Source organism: Heptranchias perlo, chromosome 3 (genome assembly GCF_035084215.1).
Source record: "Heptranchias perlo isolate sHepPer1 chromosome 3, sHepPer1.hap1, whole genome shotgun sequence".
Lineage (NCBI taxonomy): Eukaryota > Metazoa > Chordata > Chondrichthyes > Hexanchiformes > Hexanchidae > Heptranchias > Heptranchias perlo.
Genome location: NC_090327.1, coordinates 117796448 through 117808508, shown reverse-complemented (window position 1 = coordinate 117808508; position 12061 = coordinate 117796448). Strand labels below are relative to the sequence as shown.

General features: G+C 44.8%; 1 protein-coding gene across 8 annotated transcripts in view; it reads left to right on the top strand.

Annotated features, from left to right (window-relative positions):
- Nucleotides 1–5146: 5146 nt before the first annotated feature.
- col14a1a (collagen, type XIV, alpha 1a) overlaps nt 5147–12061 on the top strand; it is a 244686-nt gene continuing 237771 nt past the window's right edge. For 4 of the 8 annotated variants that reach the window (XR_010962201.1, XM_067981670.1, XM_067981672.1 and 1 more), the window contains exons 1-2: nt 5171–5316; nt 10040–10168. Coding sequence is in view for 6 of the 8 variants with exons in the window: in XM_067981670.1 (XP_067837771.1) it covers nt 10078–10168 (91 nt within the window). In the remaining 2 variants the exon portion in view is untranslated. Of the gene's footprint in view, nt 5317–10039; nt 10169–12061 lie in introns of all 8 variants that reach the window. The other 4 variants (XR_010962202.1, XM_067981667.1, XM_067981666.1 and 1 more) reach the window with 4 other exon arrangements.

The following is a 12061-nucleotide window of genomic DNA, read 5'->3' as shown; positions in this document are numbered from 1 at the left end:
GTGTTTGTAGAGTATTTGATAACTTGATATTTTTCTTTATAGCTTTCAATCATGTTTCCCCCCATTCTGCACAACAGAATCAGAGCGCAGTGGAATTGCACTCCACCAGAAAGGGGAGATTAACACCTGCAATTTGGGTGTCTGTATACTAACATACTGTGTGGCGAGGTGGGGACTTGGGGTGCACAAAGTATGCACAAAGTGGGCATGCACCATTTAGGAGAGACGAATTTCAGGTACTGATAAAGGATTTGAAGCCCTATATCAGCTTAAAGGCACATCATCATTATTCAGTGAAGTGACCTAAGAGTGGATTTGTACCTGTCCCTCCAATACTGACCAATACCTGTCCCTCCAATACTGACAATACCTGTCCCTCCAATACTGACAATACCTGTCCCACCAATACTGACCAATACCTGTCCCTCCAATACTGACAATACCTGTCCCACCAATACTGACCAATACCTGTCCCTCCAATACTGACCAATACCTGTCCCTCCAATACTGACCAGAACCAGTCCCTCCAATACTGACCAATACCTGTCCCTCCAATACTGACCAATACCTGTCCCTCCAATACTGACCAATACCTGTCCCTCCAATACTGACCAATACCTGTCCCTCCAATACTGACCAATACCTGTCCCTCCAATACTGACCAATACCTGTCCCTCCAATACTGACCAATACCTGTCCCTCCAATACTGACCAGAACCAGTCCCTCCAATACTGACCAATACCTGTCCCTCCAATACTGACCAATACCTGTCCCTCCAATACTGACAATACCTGTCCCTCCAATACTGACCAATACCTGTCCCTCCAATACTGACCAATACCTGTCCCTCCAATACTGACCAATACCTGTCCCTCCAATACTGACCAATACCTGTCCCTCCAATACTGACAATACCTGTCCCTCCAATACCGACCAATACCTGTCCCTCCAATACCAATCAATACCTGTCCCTCCAATACTGACCAGAACCAGTCCCTCCAATACTGACCAATACCAGTCCCTCCAATACTGACCAATACCAGTCCCTCCAATACTGACCAATACCAGTCCCTCCAATACTGACCAATACCAGTCCCTCCAATACTGACCAATAACTGTCCCTCCAGGACTGATCTGTACCAGTCCCTCCAATACTGAGGTGAGAAATGCAATGTCATTGCAGTGACATGGAGGCCAGCAGCAGGGGCAGTTCTTGGTAATGGGTGAGGTCTCTGTCTCCCACACTGGCTACACATTCACAGCAGTCCCACCTCCACACCCCCAAAGACTTCACAGAAGCCGAATGCTGGCAGAGCCGGGCTAGGCCTGTGCAAGTGGATGTGCAACAGCCCCAAACAGGACCATCTGGTATCCACGCTGACTGGCCTATAGTAAACATAATGGGGGTGAAATTGTTCATTGGAGGGGATGCAAAACAGGCCCGTTATATGCCCCGCCTGTTATACGCCCCCCCACGTTATACCCTCCTCCTGCTATACGTCCCGCACGTTATATGCCCCGCCCATTATACCCTCCGCCCATTATACCCTCTGCCTGTTATGCGCCCCGCACGTTTTACCCTTCGCCCATTATACGCCCCGTATGTTATACCCTCCGTTATTCAGCTCTGTTGACTTTAACAGAACTGAATAACAGGCGAGTGTATAACGGGCATGTTGTATAACGGGTGGGGTATATAATGGGTGGAGTCTATAACGGGGGGGTGTATAACGGGCGGAGTGTATAACGGGCGGAGTACAACGGGGGTGTATAAGGGGGGGGGTATATAACGGGCGGAGTGTATAACAGGCCGGGTGTATAATGGGGGATGTATAATGGGGGGCGGCGGGGTATATAATGGGCGGGGTATATAACGGGCGGAGTGTATAACGGGGGGGGGGGGGGGTGCGGGGTATATAATGGGTGGAATGTACAATGGGCGGAGTGTACAACGGGCCGGGTGTATAACGAGGGGGGGGGGGTGGTGGGGTATATAACGGTGGAGCGTATATCGGGCCGGGTGTATAACGGGTGGAGTGTATAACGGGGGGCGGGGTATATAATGGACGGGGTATATAACGGGCGGAGCGTATAACGGGCCGGGTGTATAACGGGGGGCGGGGTATATAATGGACGGGGTATATAACGGGCGGAGCGTATAACGGGCCGGGTGTATAACGGGGGGCGGGGTATATAATGGGCGGGGTATATAACGGGCGGAGCGTATAACGGGCCGGGTGTATAACGGGGGGCGGGGTATATAATGGGCGGGGTATATAACGGGCGGAGTGTATAACGGGCCGGGTGTATAACGGGGGATGTATAATGGGGGGCGGCGGGGTATATAACGGGCGGAGTGTATAACGGGCCGGGTGTATAACGGGGGGGGGGCGGGGTATATAACGGGCGGAGTGTATAACGGGCCGGGTGTATAACTGGGGGGGGAGTGGGGTATATAACGGGTGGAGCGTATAACTGGCTGGGTGTATAACGAGGGGGGGCAGGGTATATAATGGGCGTAGTGTATAACAGGCCGAGTGTATAACGGGGGGGGGGGGGGGTGCCGGGTGGGGTATATAATGGGTGGAGTCTATAACGGGGGGGGTGTATAACGGGCCGGGTGTATAACGGGGGGTGGGTTATATAATGGGTGGGGTATACAACGGGCGGAGTGTATAACGGGGGGCGGGGTATATAATGGACGGGGTATATAACGGGCAGAGTGTATAACGGGCCGGGTGTATAACGGGGGGCGGGGTATATAATGGGCGGGGTATATAACGGGCGGAGTGTATAACGGGCCGGGTGTATAACGGGGGGCGGGGTATATAATGGGCGGGGTATATAACAGGCGGCTGATATGATTCCTCCTGTCTTTTGTCCCCACCCAAATCCAATTTCACCCAGTGTATCATGGGTTGCATTGAAAATGCCATAGATACTACATGACACACACAAAAGTTTGGATACCAGTTATCATGCTACTAACTGGAGAAGGGCCCCTATCATTCTTATGTTGCACAAATGTTAAATACTTCATGCCCTAATACTAGCTCTGAAAATAAGATTAGGATTACATCTGGATGCTTTCCAACAATATCAGGGACATGTTTTATTAATCCTTTCTGTGCGAGTTGTGACTGAATTCCCACAGCCTCAGTCAATCTTGCTGTCAACAGAGACATAAATTTCTCAGCGCTAGTTAGAATTGAGGAACGGAATCGCCGAATGTAAGTCCACGGCTCACACCATACATTCACGGAGAATGGTGACCAAAGATTTATATCGTGGCAGTCACCAATAAAAGGAGGAACTGCTGACATTCCTGGGTGTTTTGAGACAGGATCAGCTCCTGGAATAGACGGGAGCAGCCTACTCCAAAAACACCGACAGCCTCAAGGTCTGCCAGGGAAGTTCACGTTGCATCAATTGTTATATCTGCTGCTGTGCAAACGTATGGTTTGTACAGAGCTACTTTCAGTTTTTTAACACCGTTTCAAGAATTTTACCCTCCAAAATTATGAAGGGTTTTGATAGAGTAAATAAGAAACTCTTTCCACCGGCAGAAGGGTCGGTAACCAGAGGACACAGATTTAAGATAATTGGCAGAAGAACCAGAGGGGAGATGAGGAGACATTTTTTTTACTCAGCGGGTTGTTATGATCTGGAATGCACTGCCTGAAAGTGTGTTGGAAGCAGATTCAATAGTAACTTTCAAAAGGGAAATTGGATAAATACTGTATTTGAAAAGGAAAAATTTGCAGGGCCACGGGGAAAGTGCAGAGGGAGTGGGGCTAATTGGATAGCTCTTTCAGAGAGCCGGCAAAGGCATGATGGGCCAAATGGCCTCCTTCTATGCTGTATCATTCTATCGTTGATGGGCTGAAACCATTGCATTACCAATCACATAAGTGGGCATCTCTGCTTATGCCTATCATGTTACCAACACGATAATGCTCCTTTAGCCGGAGGTGTCCATGTGTATGTCAGAAAGTATGGAATGAGAAAGAATGAGAACTGAAGAGATCATAATACTGTGGTTTGGAGACTTATTGGATGAAGGGGAGATGGGGAAGTCTTTGTCTTTTAGACTATTAATATGGATTGTTCAGGTCTGCCTGATCTTGGAGGCAATATTCAAAGGCTTTATGATTCTGAAAGGCTCCTGTAGCTCACATTTCCAATTGGCCTACATTGGCTCCCGGTCCACCAACGCCTCAAATTTAAAATCCTCATCCTTGTGTTCAAATCCTTCCATGGCCTCGGCTCTCCCTATCTCTGTAACCTCCTCCAGCCCTACTACCCTCTGAGATCTCAGCGCTCCTCCAATCCTGGCCTCTTGTCATCCCCCACTCCCTTTGCCCCTCCATTGGCGGCCGTGCCTTCAGCTGCTTAGTCTCTAAGCTCTGCAATTCCCTCCCTAAACCTCTCCGCCTCTCTACCTCTCTCTCCTCCTTTAAGACACTCCTTAAAACCTATCTCTTTGACCAAGCTTTTGGTCACCTGTCCTAATATCTCCTTATGTGGCTCGGGGTCAAATTTTGTCTGATAACCTCTCCTGTGAAGCACCTTGGGATGTTTTACTATGTTAAAGGCGCTATATAAATGCAGGTGGTTGTTGTTAAAGAACACAACATATATCTTTTACGACTGTCTTGGAGCAAAGGGAAGCCTCTCCTCATTGCTAAAAAAATACTGGTCCAGGTATAAATGCTACATCTACACAATGAGCGGTCCCAACTGGTCAAACTTGTTTTCCTGTTTTAACATCGCACTGACATCTTGGCTCACATTTGATGAAAACAGCATACCTGAATATGTTTCATCGCTGGTGTTTGCGGGCAGGTTCATTCATTATTTCAGTATGTTATCACACCGGGCGTGACTCCTGTGATTATATCAAGCCAAAGTAAAGTTAAAGCCACCACCACCACCCCCCCCCCCCCCCCCTTTTTAAAAGAAGTTGTCAATCAGGTGCTTGGGATGTGTTGCTCGGGTCTTGCATTGGCTGGGTGGGTGGGGGGTGTACCTCGGAGAGCTGGAGGTAGGGAGGGGAGGGGATGGGAGGGGGAGATGCCCGTGTCTGGGTGTATGGTGAATCTTGTGTGTGCCTGGGTGTGTGGTGTGTGTCTTTCTCACATCCTGAGAAGGGAGGAGCCAAGAGGAGAGTGAAAGAATAAGGAGCTCTCGCAGCCCCATACACTCAGAGTGAGAGAGAGAGAGAGAGAAGGGAGGTGTCACTTGAGGCGAGGGAGCAGAAAATACATTAAAATAGAAAGCGTGACACCAGTATAAATGCTTCAAGTTTCACCGAGGTAAGGAATGTTTCTTTCTTTTCCGAACTATTTCTGCTAAGGAGATAAAGTCTCTGGTTTTTAATGTGAATTGTTGTTTAACAATAAAGAACTTTCACAGTCCTATCAGAAACGATGTCGTTTTAGGAGACGTCTTCCCATAGTTGTTTAAGAAAGTTATTACTTGGAGGTTTTACACTTGCTAATAATGATCAAGTCCCGCAATAAATCTGCAGGAGTGTCTAAGGGACACAGTTTTGTGCATCTATGGTATTCTGGAATGTGCCAGTTGTAAATATTTAACTATTAAGAGTTATCAGCTCCAACCGCCCCATCAAAGCAAGGACTTGGGACAATTATTATTGAACATTTTTAATAACACCTTAGTGTAAGAAGGTGCTTGGGGCCAGCTGCTGCTTTTAGTTACACATCTGTTTCGTCCTGAGACATGTTTAGTGTCTCCTTGGATACCTGCGCTCAAACTTCATGGGGAGACGGGGAAAGTTATGCAGTCTGTGCCCGGACTTGCTGGCTCGGTGTTTTTTTTGCATTCGCTTTCAACAAGTCTGCTGATGTAGTTTAACATTGAATTAAACTTTCTCCACCATCTCACCGCGCAGCGATCAAACGCCGCGTTGTCCTTTAAATCACTTTGTTCATTGTGGCTTTGAACTCGAAACTCAACAAACTAAAACATGGGGTTATGTGAGGTCCCCTTTGTGTCGCCGCCTTTGTGTTATTTTTTAATATTCTTTGTAGAAAGAAGTTTAAAAAAAAAAGTCATCACACTCTAACCGAAGAGTCGGTTATACTCAAATCACACTCAGAGGCGTAGGAATCGGAGTGAGTTCTAGCTTAGCTTTTCTGTGGGAGACACAGGGCGATGGAGTGAGTCCCAATTACACTGGAGATAAGACCCGGTGACACTTGAGCGAGTCCCAGTTACACTGGATGGAGTTCCAGATAGGCTGATGAGTCCCAGTTACACTGGATGGAGTCCCAGTTACACTGGATGGAGTTCCAGATAGGCTGATGAGTCCCAGTTACACTGGATGGAGTCCCAGTTACACTGGATGGAGTTCCAGATAGGCTGATGAGTCCCAGTTACACTGGATGGAGTTCCAGATAGGCTGATGAGTCCCAGTTACACTGGATGGAGTTCCAGATAGGCTGATGAGTCCCAGTTACACTGGATGGAGTTCCAGATAGGCTGATGAGTCCCAGTTACACTGGATGGAGTCCCAGTTACACTGGATGGAGCCCCAAATAGGCTGATGAGCCCCAGTTACACTGGATGGTGTCCCAGTTACACTGGAGGGAATATCAGAGTCCCAGTTATGCTGGAAGGAATCCCAGTTACACTGGAGCGAGTCCCAGTGTCCCAGTTACACTGGAGCAAGTCCTGGTTACACTGGAGTGAGTCCCAGTTACATTGGAGAGTCCCAGTTAAACGGAAGCGAGTCCTTGTTACACTGGAGCGAGACCCAGAGTCCCGCTTACAATAGAGGGAGTCCCAGTGACGCTGGAGATGGGTCCCAGTGACACTGGAGATGAGTACCAGTGACATGGAAAGGAATCCCAGTTACACTGGAGAGGAGTCCCAGTTACACTGGAGCGAGACCCAGCTACACAGGAGCGAGTCCCAGTTACACTGGTGATGAGTCCCAGTTACTCTGGAGAGGAGTCCCAGTGACACTGGGGAGGAGTCCCAGTTACACTGGAGGGAGCCATAGTTACACTGGAGCGAGTCCAAAAGTCCCAGTTATACTGGAGTTGAGTCCCAGTTATACTGGGGATGAGTCCCAGTTCAACTGGAGCGAGTCCCAGTTACCTGGAGTAGCTGAGGTTGTTAGATTTTGTGTCGCAGGTTGACACCATAAATCCTGCTGGTTTTTGACCTATTGATTTCAATTGGAATTGGATGGATTCCCCTAATCTCCACTATCCCATACAAAAGCATATGGGAGGATTTAGAAAACTAACAGAGCAATAGTCGTGTCTCCCGTGCCCAAGACTTGCCTAAATTATTATTACACACCCATCTTCCCACAAGATACCCGGTTAGAATTTGTAACATTGCATTTCCAGAATTGTCTCCTGTGATTCTCTTTTTATATAAGTGTAGAGTTCAAACCCATTATGAGAGGATGCAAACAGATTAATTTAGATAGTGAGGGCAAATCGAGATGACTTGATTACAAGATTAAAAAGCCCTGAGCAAGAATAGAGATTAAATTTTACCTTGGCAGAAATGTAGAAAGGACCCCTAGTACAATCAGCCTGTATTTATTTAATCTGATAGGATTCGATTGCGAATTTGCTAATACTAGGAATCAATGTTATAAGTGTTAAAAGTACACCGGCTGCTGAAACATTGGTTCTTGTCAACGTAGTGGATATGGGATTCTATATGGCAAATATTTTGAGTGACATCCTGTACAATTGGAGTACTGAAGATAGTATACCCATTGAATGTTATGTAGACAGTCGTTCATTGTGGGATAATGTACACTACGAAAAATGTGAGTGAGAAGAGATTACGGATTGACCTTGCTGGCTTGAAACAAATGCCGGAGAGAAAGGAAATTTCTAAAATTAAATGGGTGGATTCAAGCCATGTTACAAATTGGATAGCCTGGTGGTGAAGGATAGAATACTAGAGCCTAGTCTTCAGTTGCTTCCAAGCCTTTATTCACAGAGCCCCACATTACACCCGCACCATACCCTAGATCAGCTCTCTTATAAATGGATACAAGAGAGTTCATAATTGATACGCGCCACCTGAATACAATTAACACTAATTGATATAAATCGCATGGATACAATTAACAGTAAGGATATACACAGATGAAATACTTTGCAGGAACATGGAGTCCAGTGGTGAAGGGTCCATGAATGAGCCACTGTGGAATGTGACTGCTCACAGTTAGATAGAAGTAAGGTTGGTTTAATACTCTGGAATTTTGCTTGATTATCTTGGTGGTGGAGGTAAGGGAGAAATTTCATAGAAATGTTCTTCTTGGATATTTACATAAGAACATAAGTAATACGGCCCCTCAAGCCTGCTCCGCCATTCAATGAGATCATGGCTGATCTTCGACCTCAACTCCACTTTCCCGCCTGATCCCCATATCCCTTGATTCCCTTAGAGTCCAAAAATCTATTGATCTCAGTCTTGAATATACTCAACAACCGAGCACCCACAGCCTTCTGGGGTAGAGAATTCCAAAGATTCACAATCCTCTGAGTGAAGAAATTCCTACTCATCTCAATCCTAAATGTCCGACCCCTTGTCCTGAGACTATGTCCCCTAGTTCTAGATTCTCCAGCCAGGGGAAACAGCCTCTCAGCATCTAACCTGTCAAGCCCGCTTAGAATCTTATATATTTCAGTGAGATCACCTCTCATTCTTCTAGACTCCAGAGAGTACAGGCCCATTCCACTTAATCTTTCTTCATAGGACAATGTTCTCATCCCAGGATTCAACCTAGTGAACCTTTGTTGCACTGCCTCCAAGGCAAGTATATCCTTCCTTAGGTAAGGAGACCAAAATTGCACACAGTACTATAGGTGAGGTCTCACCAAAGCCTTATACAATTGCAGCAAGACTTCCTTACTCTTGTACTCCAATCCCCTTGCAATAAAGGCCATTTGCCTTCCTAATTGCCTGCTGTACCTGTATGTTAACTTTCTGTGTTTCTTGTACAAGGACACCCAAATCCCTCTGAACACCAACATTTAATAATTTTTCACCATTTAAAAAATATTCTATTTTTCTATTTTTCCTACCAAAGTGAATAACCTCACATTTCCCCACATTATACTCCATCTGCCACCTTCTTGCCCACTCACTTAACCTGTCGATATCCCTTTACAGACTCTTTGCATCCTCCTCACAGCTTACTTTCCCACCTAGCTTTGTATCATCAGCAAGCTTGGATACATTATACTCGGTCCCTTCATCTAAGTCATTAATATAGATTGTAAATGGCTGAGGTCCAAGCACCGATCCCTGCGGCACCCCACTAGTTACAGACTGCCAACCTGAAAATGACCCGTTTATCCCTACTCTCTGCTTTCTGTCTGTTAATCAATCCTCAATCCATGCTAATATAGTACCCCTTATCCCGTGAGCCGTAATCTTGTGCAACAACCTCTTATGTGGCACCATATCGAATGCCTTTTTGAAAATCCAAATATACTACATCCACTGGTTCCCCCTTATCTACCCTACTAGTTACACCCTCAAAAAACTCTTAATAGATTTGTCAAACACGATTTCCCTTTCATAAAACCGTGTTGACTCTGCCTAGTCATGTTATGATCTTCTAAGTGCCCTGTTACGACATCCTTAATAATAGAATCTAGCATTTTCCCCACTAATGATGTCAGGCCAACTGGCCTGTGGTTCCCTGTTTTCTCCTTTCCTCCTTTCTCTACCTGGCCTTGGTTGCCACACTCAAGAGCTAGTGTAGGATTTGGGTACAATTCATGTCACATTTCAGTTGTTTTTTTTCACTGCATATCATAAAAGTTGAATTACAAAATTGTAGCATAGGGACAGAACACGTCTTGAGTTACTAATGTCTTCTGACGATGATGCATCATTTATTGACTTTCTTATCTTGGTGGCAAAGTTCTCAAATGTAATGATATGCTGGCTTTGAAATTAAGGGGCTGTGTTATGATGTAAACTAGTTATAATCTGTTTCTAAGAAATAATGCTGTTTTATCGACTGTACAGGATTGCTGAGTGAACCCAGCTACAGACAAGAAATAAGTATGCAGGTCCCCGGACACAGTATAAGGAACTGCCTCCTCCTGGCCTTTGTAGCAGTGACAGCCCATTTCATCAGTGAGGCACAGGGTCAAGGTAATTGTTGGCAAGATAAAATAAACCACTACGAAATCCCTCTGATGTGCAGATGTGGGCAAATCATTTGCTATGATTTTAAATTCTTTTTCTAATACATTGTATATGTTAATTTAGATGTGCTGTGAGCATGCCTGCTAAAGTCGTTCATTATCTTAGTGAAACAGAAGATGTAAAAATAGTTATTGTAATTATATCAATTTATTTATAATCTGAGATTGCAATTGGCTCTTTTTGTGACTATGTACAACAATACTTACAGCTTGATTTACCACATTGCCTGATTGGAATAATGGGGTAATGATTCTATTTTTACAACCTTCCTGTAAAGCTGTACAAGACGTATATCTGATTACCTCTCCAAAATGTTGTGCTTTTATTCTGCCATTTAAACGACAGCAGCCGATGTTATTTTGACAGCCAAGAATGTTCTAAAATCTCATGTTACATTTTTTTCATATCAGGATATCACAACAGATATTTTCAGCACACAAGGTTTGAGCTGTCTCATACCTGACAATCAGTGGTTAAGAAAACTTTGGCCCCATTTACACTTGCAATTGTAGGCTCAGCTCAAATCGCTTTTCCTTTGCACCATCACTAGTTGTAAGTCTGGACCCAGAGTCTGATCTAACAGAGATAAAAGGGGGTCAAGTTGGGCCCCGCCTTTGGATTTAATACAACAACTTTGTAGCATCTGCATGAAGTGAAACCCTTTCGTACTGCCACTAGTGTTGTAGTGTAAATGTCAGTGAGCCTGTCACCAGATAGAGGATATCATTAGATATCATTATCATGTGGAACAAGTACCAATGGAAATAAAATCCTATTTCCACTTGTATCATGACACAGTAACAAAGTAATATTACAAAGTATTGTCGAACAATTTTTGTTTGGCTGAAATGTTTTAAAACATTTATTAATATTTATACTTTTCAGTTGTAAATCAACTACAAGTGTTGAAAACAGAATATGTTATGACTAGTAGCAGAGTATGATAAATATTTCCATTGTCGAGGGTCACTGTAACTCATTAATGATATGATCAATTGTGATGTTTGGTGAACCAAGCTTGGGGGGGGGGCGGGGGAACGTAAAGGGGGTTTAAAAAAAGTCTGTTGGCCCATGACATATTTAATTTTGCTTTCCATCTCTCCCTTTAATGAATGCTGGATAGTTTTGTGGGTTGGGTGCTGGCCTGGGGGCAGAAGGCTTTAGATTCAAATGCTGGTTGGGCTCACTCAGTCTCTCGTCCTCTTGAGTTTCCTAAAATAGGCACCACATCCTAGGATGTGAGAGGACAATGGTGGCACTGCATGCAGTGGTTGACACACTCTTATATGTATCATCTTTGGGCAGTTCTGGTTGTCAGAAATGGAAATCAGCACTGCCTTATGCAGTTGATGAGATAAGTTACTTTCTCTAATGAGCTATTACTCCTTGGAAACAATTTTTAAAAATACATTATTCCCTACCACTCATGTCACGAACAGGGTGATATCCAGGGAAGTATCAAAATCCACTCATTGTTGATGTACTTTATAGAATCATCGTAGAATCATAGAATGATACAGCACAGAAGGAGGCCATTCGTTCCATCGTGTCTGTGCTGGTTCTTTGAAAATTCCCCTGCCCTTTCCCCATAGCGCTGCAAATTATCTTTTAAGTGCTATGCCATAATATGTAGATATTAGGGTGCATATTAGAACATTGCACCCACAGAAATTCAGCGTATTATGTTTTTAGCTATATTTTGGCAAAATCAGATTCACAAAAATCATGGCAGGTAGTAGTAGTGTCCCATTACTATGAAGACTATTAATTCAGAGCATTTTCATACAACTCATGCTCTGCACTTTTGACTTGTCACTTGAAGTTGCTTGTTAGGAGGTC